The sequence below is a fragment of the Vigna radiata genome, chromosome 2 (assembly GCF_000741045.1).
Source record: "Vigna radiata var. radiata cultivar VC1973A chromosome 2, Vradiata_ver6, whole genome shotgun sequence".
NCBI classification, from domain to species: Eukaryota; Viridiplantae; Streptophyta; class Magnoliopsida; order Fabales; family Fabaceae; genus Vigna; species Vigna radiata.
The window spans coordinates 14307133-14325249 of record NC_028352.1 but is presented as its reverse complement, the minus strand read 5'-3'; the positions used below and the strand labels follow the sequence as shown (position 1 = coordinate 14325249).

General features: G+C 34.6%; 1 protein-coding gene and 1 pseudogene across 1 annotated transcript; both read right to left on the bottom strand.

The window, feature by feature from the left end:
• Positions 1-1193: 1193 nt before the first annotated feature.
• Positions 1194-1658, bottom strand: LOC106780775. The gene has a single exon (XM_014669086.1). The coding sequence runs from the start codon at positions 1656-1658 to the stop codon at positions 1194-1196; it is 465 nt and encodes a 154-aa protein (XP_014524572.1).
• Positions 1659-7315: 5657 nt separating this feature from the next.
• On the bottom strand, positions 7316-12425 carry LOC106780765 (annotated as a pseudogene).
• Between the last annotated feature and the right edge of the window lie 5692 nt (positions 12426-18117).

Sequence of the window (18117 nt, the reverse complement as noted above, 5' to 3'; positions counted from 1 at the left end):
TACAAGAAAAATGCCAATTATATACAGATTTTCATCCATTTTTAACAAGGATGTTACATACGGATTTTATATACGGATCCTTTACATACGAGAAATCCATATATAATGTTGGACAAAATCTACACACGGAATATCTATATATAATATCAGTGGGTAAGGTTGGCGCGAGATGGCGGGAACTTTATGAAGGAAGGATCCATATAAAAGGCCATATATAAGCTGAACAAAATATTTACACACTGATTTTATATATGGTGGAGGTAATTAATAATAAAATAATAAAACTTAATAATAAACAATATTTTGATGAAGGTTGTGGTGTCATTTGTTTCCCTCCCTCCGTCGACCAAAAAGTTTCTCCCCTTCTCGAGCCCTAGGTATTCGACCTTGCGAGCCTTACCTTGCTGAATCCATCATTCTCCTGCACTCACTACGACCATGATTCTCTCTGTCTGATTGTGTTGTCAGTCATTGTTGAGTTGTCAAGCCATCATTCTCCCTCGTCGAGCCTTGTTCTCCCTCGCCGAGGCTTGTTGTTCTTCCATCGAACTGTCTTTCTGTGCAGCCAAAGGACCATTGTCCCTCATTGGACCCGTAGTGTCGCATTGGAGCTGTTGTTTTCCCTTAGTCGAACCGAAGTTGTGGCCGTACTGGAACCTCTGTCGAACCCTTGTTGAGATTGTTGACAAAACAAACTCTATATCAAACTAGTTTTTGATGATGACAACACAATGCTTAATAGCAGTACACATGTTACAGTATTACATGTTCTTGTTCTGAATTATTTGTCATATCTGCTGAACATGTTTTGATGAACTGCAATGTATGTTCCTATGATTGATTGTGTGATATATTTGTGGAACATGATTGTATGGATATGTGAAATTTGAACTGATTGTTTGAAAACATTTTATTTCACATTTCTGGAAGTAAAAGATCACAAGCACCTTTATGAACTTGTATTTGTTGTGACAAAGTTCTAGTCCAATCCAATACACCTTGAATGGATTCGACTATGCTAAAATCTTTATACAGATTTTGTGAACCTGTGCTATGTGAGATTTTGAGTTGAAAAGAATTTCAAAGTGTTTCATAGCAAAAAAACATAAATACATTGCAACCTCTACATTAAACAAAACTTACTACATTAACATTATCAAACCTACAACTAACACCAAAACAAACCTAAATTATCAAGCCATTCCCATCAGCATTGCAATTATAATCATGTTAATTGCACATAGAACACTAACAACCCCAACCAAAAATTTCATCCAGCTTTGAAGAGCCAACACAGCTTTTTTCACATGAACTATCTTCTTATCACCTTCATTTTCAAAACTCTTCAGCAACCTCTCATCATTTGCTTCCAACACGTCACAACTAACACTTTCTTCATTTTCCCAATCAGTGCACCATTTGAAGTAGTTGCATCCAGTATTTTCACTCCCAACCTTATACCTAGGGCAACCCCAAAATTTTTTGCCACGATTCTTACTCGTTTTCGCAGTCCTCAACACAGTCTTCTTTCCACAATGGCAGATCAGCGAAGCATCTTTCCTGTTCCACCCTCCATCTCCACGAGAGCTCACAGACCGTAAATGCTTTCTACCGCACTCATTGCAAGTGGAAGAGGAACATGAATGACCCATCGACATTGTTGCGTCTTCTGCTTTAGAACTTCCCTCTTTCGAAACTTCAACTGCTGCCCAACCTTCAAGCACAATGAACCCTAAATACTTCGCGCAAGGTCGAACTTCACACTTCCTCTCACAACCACATTTGTCTTAGATTTTTAATCAAGAATGCAATAGAAATCTATATTTCGTTTTTAACAAGTTGCGAAAATGCCACGTTTCACCTCCAACAATGCCACATTTAACACGTCATACGACCACCTGTGTAGAAAATTAACTCCATTAACTAAATTTAACGGCAGGGGCTAAATTGCTTCAAATCAACACTTATAAGGACTCAATTGGGGAACTTTAAAAGAAGGAGATCAAAATAGAAAAAACCCAACAAAAATAGAGACAACTAAAGGGTTTAAACTAATTGAGAACTATAAACATAAAACTTGAAATACTCATTTGTTTGCTTTTATGGTATATCTTACAATTGTAATTTTTATAATTAAATGATTTTGTTAATGTTAAATGAAGTACTTAATAAATAATATTATATTATTTTATGAAATCAATCAATATTAACATAAAATACTACTTATACTTTTAAAAATGATTAAATATTATTTAATATTAAAAATTTAATTACTCAATATATAAAATTGAATTATTAAATATTTTGTAATATTTAAAGTTGACTAATATTTGTTAATTTAATTTTAAAATTTCATATGTTTAAAATCAAAATTTTATCTCAAAAGATAAATTCGATTACTTTATCCGGACGAGACATTAAAATGTAAAACATTTCAATTGCTTTATCCAAACAATCTATTTCAAAAATAAAAAAAAAAAAAAGTGTTGAACTATGTTTAGAATTTTTGTATCAACTCCAAATATTGTATTTATTTTGACTCCATATCGTATTTATTTTGACACTAATAAACTCGTGAGAAAAATGTGATTTGTTCACATTTTTAAAAACTTCATGTAAAAAAGAGACCTATATAATATTTAATAGATGAGCTGGAGGGAGATGAGTTCCACCACACGGAGGCTTGAAGATGGAGGGAAGGATGTTGTAAGAGAAATTAAGATAACCCACTTCTTAAGGAAGACCATTGTTTAGGAGATGGTTAAAAGAGAAGACACAAATTATTCAAAGGTAAGAATGCAATGTATAATGAATTAATGAGTGTTCTTTCGTGCAACTCACCTCCTTCTTCCTGTACCTCCAATTTTACTATTTTATCCTTCATTTAATAAAGTCAAAACCTATTTAATGATTACTTAATGATGTCTAACCCCTAACAACTATTCCTAACTACCAACAACTCAATATTTTTGTTTGACTATAAACCCTAACATGCACCCCCCTCACCTTCTTCCTGTTCACTTGACTACCATTTTCTTTAGTAACGGTTTCATTGGTTTGAGCTGAGAGATTAAACACTGTTGTATTGGTGTTGCTGATCTGTGCTAGTGATGATTCGTGTTGGTGGTGATATTTGGTGGTGGTGCTACATTGAAGTGGAAGAAGATAGAGCGCGACAAGAAGAAGACATAGCACAAGAGGTTAGTCTCAGAACCCAAATAATCGCACTTGGAGCAGCGGTTATGGTTGTCGCCTTACGAAAGGCGTTTCGACACAGCCGCACATCGTGTTGCGGTTGTTGCCAACCGCACTACGAGTTGCGGTTTTGACATTCGCAATTCGAAAGGCGTTGCTATCTGTGAATATTATTTGTGTTATGTATTATGTAAATAATTTATTATTTAATATGTTATTTATGGATGATAAGTATGATTGACGAATGGTAGTTTTAGTTATGCATCTTCTCCGTTGCACATAAACTCATCAACCAAAGCTCGTTTAGAACCATAATAGAACCTAAAAGCGTAACTAGATATGTATATTTTGGTGGTGGGTTTTCAGCGCTCCTGCCAGCATTTCAAAAAATGGGGCTACTGAAGTCTATTTCTTTAGCATGTCAAATTGAAGGAGCACATTAGTTTAGCCAAAAACTGATTCTACAACTACAAGTGCCAACCTTGTTTTCCCAATGGTGTCATTGCCTTTCACAAGTAACCAAGTAATACTGCTATTTTGCTTTGCTGATTTGGAATTGATCAAGGCTTCTACTATTGAAGGAACAGTCTCAGACTGCCATGACACATTCTCCTGCAATAGTTTACAAATATGAGCTCTTTGTAGTGTTCTATCATCAGTTTTATCCCCCACCGTCTCACCTGAACCGCCATTACCAAGAGCAAGAGTAGTCTTTACTTCTTTACCTTGCATGCCCTCCATCTCACCTAAATTCATAAACAAAAATAAAAAAATTAACTAAAATTATATACATAAGAAATAATATAAAAAAATATTTAACAAACAAATGTAAGAAAATATAGTTTACAGATAATAAAAATTATTTAATTCAATAAATTATTTAATACTTAATCTAAATTCATAAATAAAAATAAAAACATTGAATAAAAAAATATTAATAATAAATAATATATAAAATTTTATAAATTTAAAAAAACAACAATTTGAAAAAATTTTAACAAACAAAATAAATTAAAAATTTAATCCAAAAACAATAATAAAACATAAAAACTAAAACCAGCCGCAGGATGAGCTAAAGGAAGGATTCTTTCCATGGATTGATCAGGTCACTGGAATTTTAGGTCCACTCGTTAAATTTTATTTCCATGAGGAGGTCATGAAGGCAATTGTTTCAGCAATGCCGGAGCTACTGCGATCTGCAAAGTTAGCTATAGAGAAGGGGCAATCTCAAGGTCGAGATTTATCCTATTTGAAATTTTTGACTAATAGTGTAATCCCTACTCTAGTGGAAGCATTGCACAAGGAACCTGACATAGAGATTTGTGCAAGCATGTTGGATTCTTAAATGAATGCTTACAGATCTCTAGGATGCTTTTGGACGAGATTAAGGAGGTGATCACAACTAGTTCAAGCAGAAAACGAGAGAGGGTTGAGAGAACCCAAGCTGAAGATTTTGATGTTGAAGAGGGAGAACTTATTAAAGAGGAAAATGAACAAGAGGAAGAAGTTTTTCACTAAGTGGGTGAGATATTGGGAACTTTGATCAAAACCTTCAAACCCTTTAGCCACAGGATGAACTGCGTTCCCCTTTAGCTGCAGGATGAACTGCGTTCCCGTTTAGCCGCAGTGCGATATGCAGGCAACCAAGATGCACCCCGCCCAAAACAAACCGAAGATCAACCTGCGGTTGCCATCAGCCGTTGATCCAGTTGCGGCGCCACCAGATCCATCCTTCGTAGTGCAGCAGGCATTAACCGCAGTGCCATTTGCGGTTAACCCTGCATCTCCCCGCGTAGTTCCCATACACCCATACACATAGTTCATACGCCCATTTTTAAGCACAGTTCATAGACAATTCACATACATAGTTACGAGCACAGAGCAACCAACAAAAATACTAACTTATATTCATGATTCTCACACCCACAATATCAACAAGATCTAGAAAAATGACTAACCTGGACGTCAGAAAAAACTTGATATACTATCTTGGAGAAGAAGATCTACTACCTAGCTATGCTAACACCACACTCCAAAAATGGTGAAAAATAGGGAAGAGGGGAGGAAAGGAAGACCGGCGACAAAGGGAGAAAGAAGAAAGGGGTGTAGGGTTTTGTTGTGAGATGCGACAGAGTAATTTAACTTTTTATAAAACCAATTAATAGGCTGACAGAAGTAGGCTTATAGGGCTTAGGAGTACAATTGGTATTAGGTTAAATACCTTTTTTTGTCCCAGTTTTGGTTACGAATATTCAAACTGGTCCCCATTTTATTTTTCTATTCAATATAGTCCTAAAGAACGTAATTATGTTCAATTTAGTTCTTTTTATATTCAATGTAGTCCTAAAGAACGTAATTTGTGTTCAATTTAGTCCTTATTTGTGGTTCACGGAGTTCGTAAAAAAGACTAAATTGAACACAAATTACGTTCTTTAGGACTACATTGAACAGAAAAAGGACTAAATTGAACATAATTACGTTTTTTAGGACTATATTGAACAGAAAAATAAAATGGGGATCATTTCGAATATTCGTAACCAAAACTGGGACCAAAAAATGTATTTTACCTTGGTATTAAAGTAAAACTGAGAGGTGCAGGACGAGACAAAGAAAGTACAAGAAGAATCACTCTATATTAATGGTTATTGCTTTCTTCACCCCCACAATTATTAATTGCAACCCCACAATAACGAAATAATACTCAACTATCCTCACTAGACCACTAATTTCTTGTCGTCGTCACCACTTCCATCATCAATGTCACTGCAAAGAAAGAAGAGGAAGAGAACGGTGCATTAGAAGAAGAGAAAATGAAAAAAAAAAAAAAGAAGCTCATTTCAGAAAACTCTTTCCGAAACCTATTTTATATGTTTTGGAAAACTCAATACCTTTAATATAATTCAGATATCCTATATTATTTGACTCACAAGTTCTATTATTCATGTTTTATATACTTTATGTTACACTAAAAAATGACACATGAAAATAATATATGAAGTAAACAAAATTCGATCTAAAAGATTACCCATTTTTATTTATTCTTTTAGTTTTAATTTTTGCTTTTACTATTGTCTTAAAATACTTCTTGATAGTTTAAATCTTAATATTTAATTAGAATTCTTATAATTTTGCTTAACTCTAATAATTTTGTGTAAGTGAGAAAGTAAATTTTTACTTGTATATGCTTAGAATATGTGTATTGCAATAGAACATTTAATTTGTACTCTTAGATCAAGTAGAGTGTTAATAGATTTTCATTGTAATATAACAGAACAGTTAACTTATTTAAGGTCTCTATTTATAAAATAAATGAAAAAAATCATATGATAATTTATAAAGAATTCAACAATGAAAGAATTTAAGAATCAAGTTATCTTTTATATTTGTTTTCTTTATTTTTATTATTTATTACTTTAAAAATTCACTTTTGTTATTTTTAAGTTTCTTAATTATATTTATTGGAAGACCACTTGACTTAACTTAACCCACGAATATTCATTTATGTCATAAGTGTACTTTTATAATGTTTTAGAAAATTGACATATATTTTATTTTCAAAACGACAATTAAAACCAAATCCTGTAATGATTTAATTTAAAATATGATTCTAAGTTTTGCAAAAATATTTAGAAATTTCAATTCATTCTCTCTTTAACTTATCCCTTTAAATTTAAGGGTAAGCATATGTTGGTTGATCTTGAAATTTGTAAAATTAGTAACTCCTTCGCATATTGTAGCATAGGAGAATAACTTTCTGGAACAAAAACTGAAATGCATGATAAGACTAGAAAGACGAAAAAATATAATGACTCCATAAAAAATAGCAAAGTCTTTTTCTTCCTCTATTTTTCACTTCACTTCTCTGTTTTAAATATGGTAATAGAAGAAAGCCGTTTATTTACTGTTAACTTTCCACATTTAAAATTTGTAGAACATTAGCTAGTTTGAGTTCATGTGAAGACAAACTAAAAAATTAAATATGAGAAATGAAGTGGATTGTATCTTGTAAGGAAGGACAATGAGCATTTCCTCTCACTTTACTTTTAAAACAAGTGAATTTTACAATAACAATTTTATGTCTTGTGAAGGTATTACTTAAAACTTACGAAGCTGCCAAATTTCACTCATGAGTTATTGTTAAGTTTGATAGTTGTAGATCTTGCTCATTTATCCATCGATACCCATATTTTTTCACTTCAAACTCAGCAAATTTTGGGTTCGTATCCATGTTTTCATGACGAAGTGTTATCACATCCTGCATTGTAAATTTCAATCTGAAGTCACAAGTATAAAATGTGTCCTGAAATTTGCATTGTTTATAGGAGAACTCTTGACGAGAGAGATAAAATAGCCACATATGATCTGAGTGATCCACAGACAGAACCCTTCTTAAATCTACAGGAATTTTTCTTATGCGAAAACGTGTTCTTGGAAAATTCAGTTTACCTGAAATACCTACACTGAATATTATACAACACACAACACCAACCCAATTATTATCATGCATAATAGGAGAGGCATCTATGATTATTGTATTGTCCATGCTCACAAGCTGATTGTTGAACCACATTGGTATTTCACTTCCAGGGATAATACTTTCAACACTTGGGCGGAATAAATTACATGTAAGACATTTCGCCTTGTACCACATATGAGTTATGTTATACGTTAGTAGTTGATTGAAAGAAGAAAAGTGTAAGGAAGATATGCACACCTGAACAATTTGTAGCATCCATGAAACACTTATGTTAGTGCACTGTTCCCTCTCAACTATTTCTGGGCAGTTGAAAATAATTAATCCTGCCATATCTTCATCATCCTCTATTATACGATCAGTAAAGGATTCAAAATTTATCGGAAGCCTGGAAACTTTTAAGGGCAGGTGAGTTCGTGAAGGGAGGTCAGACAAGTATTTCAATCGCCTGCAACGCTGTAAGTTTAAATAATACAGTTTAAAAAGGTCTTTGAGGTTAGGTAATGTAACAAAATTGTTTCCTTTCAAATTTAACTTTTCTAAGCAATGTAACTTTCCAATGGCATCAGGGATTTTAACTAAGTTACAAAATCTTAGATCGAGTTCACACAAACAAGGGAGAGTAGAAGAGGAGGGTAACAAACAACTAACTGACTCTCTTTCTGCTCTGGAATACAACAAATCTAATGTCCACAAAAGCATTTTTAACATTGAAGGGGATGTTGAGTGGGAATGAATACGACCTTTAACTAAACAAAGCTTCTTCAAATGCTCTATGTTCCTTGCTTGATCTAATAACTCATTATTAAACAAGTTTGAACAACCAGAGACACTCAAATATTCAAGAGAATTCAGGCCCAACATGCTATTGGGTAAGCTTACTAAGTTTTCGCAGTATTTCAAATTCAAAATAGTAAGCTTCCCTAGAAGACCAATCGAAGGTCTGAGTTTTCGGAGTTGTATGCACCTTTCAAGATCTATCACTTCAAGATTTAGGGCTTCTGCAACCTCTGGCATCTCAACTAATTTTTTGGAATAAGAGAGATCCAAATGCTTCAAATTAGGTAGAACCTACAACAATTGGCAAATACAAGAGCCCAATTAATAATGACACTTAGTTTTTCTTTAATTTTTTTCTTAGAAATATAAATTGAAATATACATCACCTTTCATAGTCGTTGAATACTACTCCCAAGGTTGTCAAACTCGAGAGTTTACGTAAACTCGTAGAAGTTTTGTAAATTCGGATCGTAAACTCGAATAATAAACTCGAATAGTAAACTCGTAAGAGTTTACTTTTATATAAAAATATTTTAAAATATTTATAAATAATAGAATAATTTAATATTAATAATTTATAAATAATGATTTTATTTTTTATAATTTTATTATAATTATTAGTTTATCATATTATATATATTTAAATATTTTTCTTTAATATTATTATTCCTTTGTTCATTTTAATTTAATATAGTTTACATTTCAGTTAACAAGACAAGTTATTGAACTTAATACTGGCCTAAAATTTTAGTACAGAAAAAGAAGGCCCAAAAATCAGAATAATAAGTGACAGATATTAAATATTTACGTGTTAAAATAAAAAACATATTGAAACGCCTAGTAGAAGAGATTAAAACCCTAATGTGTAACATTCAAATAGAAAAGTTTCACTCCACATAGCGGCGAGATTAGGAGCGGCAACCGTGAGCATGACGACGAGCATGAACCAGGTGAACCATGAAGATGAGCACGAACTAGGCGAACGAAGTGCGACCATGATGCCGAACACGACCCAAGCGAACGGAGCACGGTGAATGACGAGCACGAACCAGACGAGCTAACGATGTGCGACCATGAACGGCAGCGAAACGTGACGATGCTCTAAACCCAAAACGACTTTCTCTTTTCTTCCTATTTGAAACTCGTAAAATCACTGTAAAATCGTGATTCTAACTGTTTCCACCGAGTTTAGAACCGATTTTACTGAGTTTACTTCAAAACCGAGTTTGCTTCCGAGTTAACTCGGAAGCCATAACTGAGAACGCAAACTCGTCCGAGTTAACGAGTTAACTCGCGAGTTTGATAACCTTGACTGCTCCTACTCAATTTTAACTCAATTAGTTTGTGTGGCTGAAAACTTTGAGGTAAACAGTCAAAAGGATAATTTTTCCAAGTAAGATATCCTAGTTCATTGGAAAGATGACTAAGACTTCCTGAAAAGTGATATCCTTGCTCATTGGAAAGATGATTGACACTTCTTGGAAAGTTCATGTTCTCAGGTTTAAGAAACTTAAGGTGTCTAATTTTCGATAAACCATCTACCCTCACAGGTTTAGAACTCCTATGTGACTTAACAGCTACGACTTCAAGAGTTTCAGATGTCTATGCACAAAGAATAAAATTGTTGTATTTTTAGAAGGATTTACATACTCCTTAAAAATGACAACATAAAATTTCAATTGAATCTATTAATTTTACCTGATTGTTCACCATAACTTTGCATCGCACAACCTACTCCTTTTTTGGGGTTCCTTAGGTGATTCTTCTTTGACAATATACCTGCCCAAGTCCATCAACAAGCTATGCATATAAATATAGCCACCCACTTTTATTATTAGTGATTTGTCAAGCAGAACTTGAAGACCATATTCAGGATGAAATCCACGAAAGTTTAGAACTTCCTTGATATATTTGTTATCATCATTGCATAGAGCACATGCAATATCCAAAAATATTTCTCTGTCTCCTTCATCCAGTTGATCAAAACTTATACGCAAAACATCCATAATATTTTTACTTTTATTTTCTTTTAGCCTGGCCACTGCACTTTCCCATTGTGACACATTTCGACCAAACAAAGATGACCCAATTACTTCAATTGCCAAGGGATGGCCCTGAGCATGAGACAGTACATCCAATGCCAACTCTTCATAATCACTCAAAATATGATTAACTTTGAAAGCATATCTACAAAATAACTGCATAGCATTTTCTTTATTCAATGGCTAGACTTGATAAATGTCATCTACTCCATGCGTCCTCAATATACGTTCATCCCTAGAAACTATGATGATTATGCTCCCTCCACCTAAGCATTCACTCAACAAAGTGTCTCTATTCCCTGTAAACATCTTTAGTTGTTCATCTTCATCAACATTGTCCAGAACTACAAGTGCCCTAACATTGTGCAGCCTAGACCACATCAAACATGTTCCCTCAAAAGAATTTGAAATATCTAGATTTTTCTCATTTAGAGACTGAGAAATCAACTGCTTTTGTACACCTAATGAACGTGAATCTCGATATATTGTGCTTACATCATCAATAAAACAATGAAAATCATGATAGATTCTTTCGTATAAAGCTCGAACAAGAATAGTCTTTCCTATGCCACCCATCCCACTGATTCCAACAACTCGAGCACTATTAACTTATTCATAACATACAAGATTTGCTAATTTTTCAAGTCCATACTCTATCCCAACTAGTTCATCCTTTGGAAGACTACAAATTTTGGGACCTAAAATATTTGTTATGTTTTGAACAATTTCTTCAATTTGTACGTAGTGTGGCCTGAAATTTTATATGAAATGAAGGAAAATCAGGTGTAAGAACCAAAAAGAGTATATGCATTTATAGGAGAAAATAATATATAACGTAAAAGATTTTAACTTTCAAACTATCATTTTCGTCATTTGCACTCAGTTTGCATATTTTCTCCTAAACCTCTGTTTCTATATAATAACACAAGATAAATCATGATTACCATGAAGAAAGTCCTATAACTCATCAAAATGTATTGTAATTAGTCTATAAACAACATAACTTCAAATATGCAGAATGCATTAAATAATTTGATATTAGCTCCAATACAATCCTAAATAAATTTCCATTTTATTAGTCCATTAAATAAGAGGTCTTAAAAGCCTAAGCCTCCAAAACAATCTTTTCTAAAAGTAAGTTAGGCTTGTGAACAAATTGAGTTTGACTTTATTATAATATTTTAATTAATTATTAAATATGGACATTTCCGACCTTTAGTCATGTGGATTAGGCCAAATTAACAGCTGACGTACAACTTGAGCTTTTAGTAAGCACTTGCAAATATTAATAATGAAAACGTTTGTTTAACAACGTTTTTTTGCCAACGTTTTGACAACGCCACGTGGTGTGTGTTTGTTGGCTCTTCTCGCTGAAGAAAAAATCTCATTTAAAAATCCTGCGGAGGGTATAATTGGAAATCTCAATATATGAAATTTGATTTTGGCGGTTTCAATTTTGTTCCTTGGTTCACTTTCCCGTCGTCTTTCGTCTCTCTCATTCGCCTCGTCTCTCCCATTTGCCTCGTTTGGAATCGCTTCATCTCTCCGAAACAAAGATTGCTCCCAAACGCCTCATCTCATCCTTTCTTCAGTTTGCGTTTTCTTTCGCATTCTCTCTCTATTGGTAAGGTCTCTTGCGCGTTTGGGCTCTCTTTCGCTGTCACATTGTCTCGCTTGTCTTGGTAAGTAAAATATGTTGAACCCTACTCTGTTTTTGGAGTATTTTTTGTTTTTGTGTTTTGTGAACCCTAACCATCTTCTCCACAATTGATTTTTTTTGTAAAAAGTAAGTGCAGTTGCAATGGCGTCCCAAAACCCAAAGGTAAGTTAAAGTTTTGGTATTTTATATAGTAGCAATTTTTTGGTAAGTAATAACAATGTTTTTGTAATGTTTTGTAGTGACGGGTTCGAATCTCTCTGGATTCATCAACCATTATCGAAATGAATGGCTTATTGAGAGATGTTCATGTAGAATGAATTCGGATGACACCATTTAAGTGGTGTTTATCACTACTTAAGCCTTTGGAGGTTAATTGTGAATTATTGAAGGTTATGGTATGTCGGTGGGCTAGGCATGATGTGAGCTTTAGGGTTAGTCATCAATTGGTTCCATTTACTGTTTTGGATGTTTTCATGAGCACTGGTTTAGCCATAGGTGGTTTGGAAATCCCATTTGATGAATGTATAGTTGGTTTGGTTGGGGAAATGTTTAATTCAAAGACGACAACTTTGAAGGATTTGGTTGACATGTTTAATGTCATTGTCTTTAACCAAAACATCGACGTTGATGTTGTGTGTAGGTTGTATATATTAGTGTGTTTGGTTGTTTTTTTCTTTCCCAGGAAGTCTAAGATTGTTGCTAACATGCCATCAAAAGTGTTAGATGACCTAGATAGTTTGTGTTTATATGATTGGGCCAGCGGTGTACATAAACACCTCGTAGATAATTTGAATAAATGTATGAAAAAATAATGTCCGAAGGTATCGCCAGCGCACTCAGTCTTAGTGGCAATGTGGCCGTATTGCAGGTAACATTCTTTGTAGTTCTTTAACTAAATGGAATGTGCTACATTGTAAAATATGGGTGACTGAAAATTATTTTCATATTATAGGCTTGGGCAATAGAAAGACTTTCTTTGGATGTTAATCCAACTCTTAGGAAGTTCCCTCGCATATTGGGTTGGTTCCCCTATAAGTCAAGATCTTTTGAAAAAATAGAAGATTTGTTTTGGACTGGAGATGTAAGTATTTCATGCATATCGTTTTATGTTTTTTATAATTATCGATGCTTTTAACCTACTAATATATGTGTTTGAATGTGTTGTAGATAAAGTTGGAGTGGTATATTAGTGAGCGTGTTCGTAACAAGCCCGAAATCATTGCGGCTTTTGAAATATTTGATAGAGGGATTGGTTTAGGACCATTGTCGAAACGATCGAGAGTTGACGAATCAGATGATGATACCTCCAATGACAACACTTTTAAAGCAAATGTCGATGAGATATTGAAGAAAAATAATAAAGAAATCATATCCTTGAATTCAAGGCTTGCTTCCTTGACGAATGAGTTATTTGAAATTCGTCAAATTTCATTTTGTAATGAAGATGTGTTTAATGAAGAAGGTGTTGGTGGAGGTCATGAAGAAGCTATGGGTGGAGCTGCTGAAGAAGTGTTCAATGAAGAAGGTGTTGGTGGAGGTCATGAAGAAGCTCTGGGTGGAGCTGTTGAAGAAGTGTTCAATGAAGAAGGTGTTGGTGGAGGTCATGAAGAAGCTGTGGGTGGAGATGCTAAAGAAGTTGGTGGAGGAGTTGAGGAAGACCCTGCAGGTGCCTTAAATGAAGGAGTTGTAGGTGATGAAGAACCTGTAAATGAAATTCAGAACTTTGTTCAAATTAATGATGATGGTGTTGATGTTGAAGAAGCGGAGGCACTGGTACCATTAGCTATCGTCCCTCTGCGTGTTATTGCTGGTGATCCAAGGTCTATAACGTCAATGGTGACGAACTGTACATCGTCGCCATCGTAAGAGATAGACCACAAAGGTAATTAATGATAATTTAGTTTTTTGTACATGTAAGGTCATATATTTTTATTGAAAAATACTTTTTTTTTTATCAAGATTGTCTGTGAAATAATTGCGCAGACCCTGAGCACAACTTCTATTCAGACTTCAGCGTCTTATGATGAGTCAATATTTTCTTGACTTCACTTAGTTTATTGTACCAAATTTAATTAGGGAATTGTGCTTAAATGTCCGATATTTTCCCGCTTTTTCTAATTGTGCTTAATTTGACCAGAAATTCTTATTTTAATTAATTTGAATATTCTGAGCTAATTATTTCCATTATTAATTGCAGGGAAAATTTTGGAAATACAATTTATGACATTGGGAGATTAAATGAGGTGCAGCCACTACCCACTTGCAATTTATTTGCGTTGCACAGCGATGTCATTACATCATAAATATGGAGCATAAGTTGAATTAATTTGGACTGAAAAGAAAAGCAATTGGGCCCAAAGATGGTAAAAAAAGGGTGCACGGAAGTGTCACGGCCCAAAGAGCTGCAACAACCTACATTCATCCAACCTTCATCGTCCAGTTGCCACGTCTTGGAATGAGAAGAAGCTCACGAATGTCATCTTTGACTTATGCACTCCAGCAGCCTCCGCATGGACAGCACCAGCAACACATTGATTAGAGAAGGCACACGGACAACAACATCAAGCTGTGAAGAGGAATTCATTTGGCTGGACTTTGCTGGAGTAATTAAGAAGGCAGTGGGCCCATGGCAAGGAATGTTGGACGCCCAACAGCAAAACATGAAAAAGCAAAATACTATAAGGGGGTGCACACAACAACGTCCAACAGACAAATCCACCACACAGCAACTTGCTTTATTCACTTGAGCTTGCAGCTCACAGCCCACACTTGGTTCATCCAGCAGCTTTTGGATGCCACATCCAGTCACGGTCCAGTAGGTTGGAGGAGTGCTACACTTTGGTTGGAATAAAAGGTGCAGAGTAGCCGCAAACCAGAGGAGGAGAGATGGACGGTGACGTGAAGTAGGAAGCGGTGATGAAGATAGCGGTGCAACAACGTTGATTCAATTAGGAGGAGGTGATTTATTTTGGAGTTTGATTCCAGCAGCTGTGATTGTCTGGAAGGATAAGCACATTTTTTCTTTTGTTTTAGCATGTTACGGTCATTTCATTTAACTTTTACATAAATAACAACTGATTTTATTTTTGTGTGCACGCTGTGGACATTCAAGGAAGCAGCTTCACGGTGGTGTGATTTTATTTCTTTTCTTTTGGAAAGCAAACAGTGTCTTTCTTTTCAAAGCTGCTGCAAGTAGCATTTTAATTGTAAATTTAAACTTTGCTTGTTTTGTTCTAAGTTGCAATGTGCATTTAATTTCTAATTTGGCAATTTCATTTCAAGTTTCGTTGCATTTCAATTACTCCCATGCTGATTGCACATCTTGTTTTCAGACCATTTGGTTTAATGTTTTCGGCCTCTTCAATGCTATCTATTTTGTTCAGTTTTGATAATTTAATGGCGATGTTAGCTTAAGTTAGTTTGGCTGGTCGTTAGCGAAATTACATTGCTTCCTTGAGATTTCTTGGACTGTTCTTGTGTTTATTCCGCTTTGCTTGGCATTCTATGAAATCTGACTGTGTTCTTGCAATGGGTATACGCTGAGTTGCTTAATTGCTGATTGCATCTTCGCTTAGTTGATCAATCTGTATAGAACACATTGGATGGAATAGGTGTATTGTGTTCGCTTAGTTCGCGATTATGATACCATGATTAACCTTCGCTTAGTCGGTTAGGTGTGCTGGATTAGAGGTTAGAGTAGTTTATTCATGAGACTTTTGCACTTTAATTGTCATATTGCTACTCTGATTTGGCTCAATATTTAATCTGTTTTGTGCCTACGATTAGGTATACGCTTAGTTGCCTAATCGGTGTTAAATCTTCGCTCAGTTGATTAAACTGTATGGTGCATGACTGATTGGATTTAAGCATTGCATTGGCTTAGTTTGCAATTCTGAAGACCGAATTAGCCTTTGCTTAGTTGGGTGATTCGTGTCGGATTTAGATTAGAGTAGTGTGTACTTGTCATTAATTGGTGATTGGAAGCATAGTCATTTAGTTAATGACCAACCGTCTTTATTTTGCATTTGATTCCGTTTTTCATTTCTATTTTCACATTTCTGTTTGCATCCGTGTTTTAATTTAGTTTATCCGCATTCACAATCCTTTCACAAACCCCCCACTACATGTTAGACCTAATTCCTGAACCACATTTGGTCCTTGAGAGACGACCTAGGAGTCACTTCCTAGTCTATACTGCATTCTTTATGCACATTAAATTTGCATTAGGTGCGACACCCATTATGTTACCAATATGTTGATAACATGGGAAGTATTTTGTAACATGTGTTGATTTTTACTGTATATATTCATTTGAATTAATTGTTCAATTGTGAATGTGTAGTTGGTGCTATTTGCTACTACAATAATTATGCACTTTGAGAAAAGGACGACCAGGGTTGTGAAGAGGATCCTTTTCAGTTCATTATTCACGATAAATTGTTTGTAATTGAATTGTCACATGGTGTTGTTGATTGTAGAAATAATGTGTTAGGCATTTTGGATTGATGGATTTCAACCTATCCACATGACCTTATAATTAATGATTATAGGAAAATGCCAAAACATCGTCATGTGTTTACTGTTCATAATTACAACAACTATTTGCGTGCCAGACACTTTGGACTTGAAGACATTGCAACAATTGACTTTGTGAGTGAGGTTTATTTTTCATTGTGTTTGTGGTGGTATTTGACATGTAGCAACTGTTGATGTATTGATTTTCCTTTTGTTTGTTTGTAGTTGTTTCTTCCTTTTTGCCATGACTACCATTGGTGGTGCTATGTTGTCAAACTTAGCACATTAGACATATATGTTATTGACTCTTTGGGGAAGGGCATAAAAGACCGCAAAAGGATTGACACTACTGTTGTACGTGTGACCCCATTTAATAATGTTATTGGCTTTCATTTAATAATGTATTGTTAAAGTCTTATTGTAATTTTTAATTGGTAGGCTGAAAACCTTGCTCAATTTTTTTGCATCTTGTATGACAGACCGGAAGGGAGTATTGGACCTTTGTCTGTCGTACAAACAAATATCCCATCCCAACCAAACCTGTAAGTTGTTATAACCCTTCAATTTAAACATATGTTGTTGTACATGATATGCTTTGTCATAAGTGGTTAATGTTATATTTTTATTGTTTCAGACATGACTGTGGAGTTATCATGTTAAAAGCTATGGAAATTTGGGATAGAGAGGATAAATACAATGGGAAAAACATGCTACAGTATATGAATGTAAGTCAGAATATGATTTTCATTATTGTTTGATGATTGGGTTGATTTTACAATTTCAATCTTTTCATTTCAGGAGGAATTGCTTGCAATTAGAAAGCAATATGTACGTGATTGGATCCTGGATGACGAGAACCTAAGAATACTGGATGCGTTAGCGGTGTATGGACTGTTGTAGGATAGTTTTCCTGTGTAGAAATGTAGTGAACATTGTAAGATACAATAATGTATATGAAGACACTCTATTTTTAATATATATGAAGAGATTGTACAAATGATTATTGGAATAAGATGATTGATTTCAAGCTTGTTTATGTGCAATGTACAAATGATTGTTGATTGATGATTGATGTCTAGGTTTGTTTATGTGCAATGTATAAAAGTGCTTTACCAATTTAGGCCAAGTACTGTAATTTGTGCAACAAAAAACAACACTGAAATCGTTTACAAGGGGCTCGTAAACGATTACACGTGTTTGTCTTGTGTTTTGGACAACTTGTTGCACTGAAGGAACCACCTGTGGTAACCAGGGGGACCACAGGTGAATTTGTGTGTTTTTGAAGATAGGTTCACTGCTTTTTACTTGTATTGTTGTATAAGTGTGAGTGTATGTTTGGAGGTGATGTTTGGGAAACCCCATGATGGAGAAGGGGACCACCCAGGCTTATAAGAGGAACCTTGGTCAAGTCCTGTAACATTTGCCACATAAAAGAGCCTTATAATCATTTA

Bases quoted from the DNA above. Each gene is read 5' to 3' on its own strand.
- LOC106780775 (XM_014669086.1), bottom strand. From the start codon at position 1,658: ATGTCGATGGGTCATTCATGTTCCTCTTCCACTTGCAATGAGTGCGGT.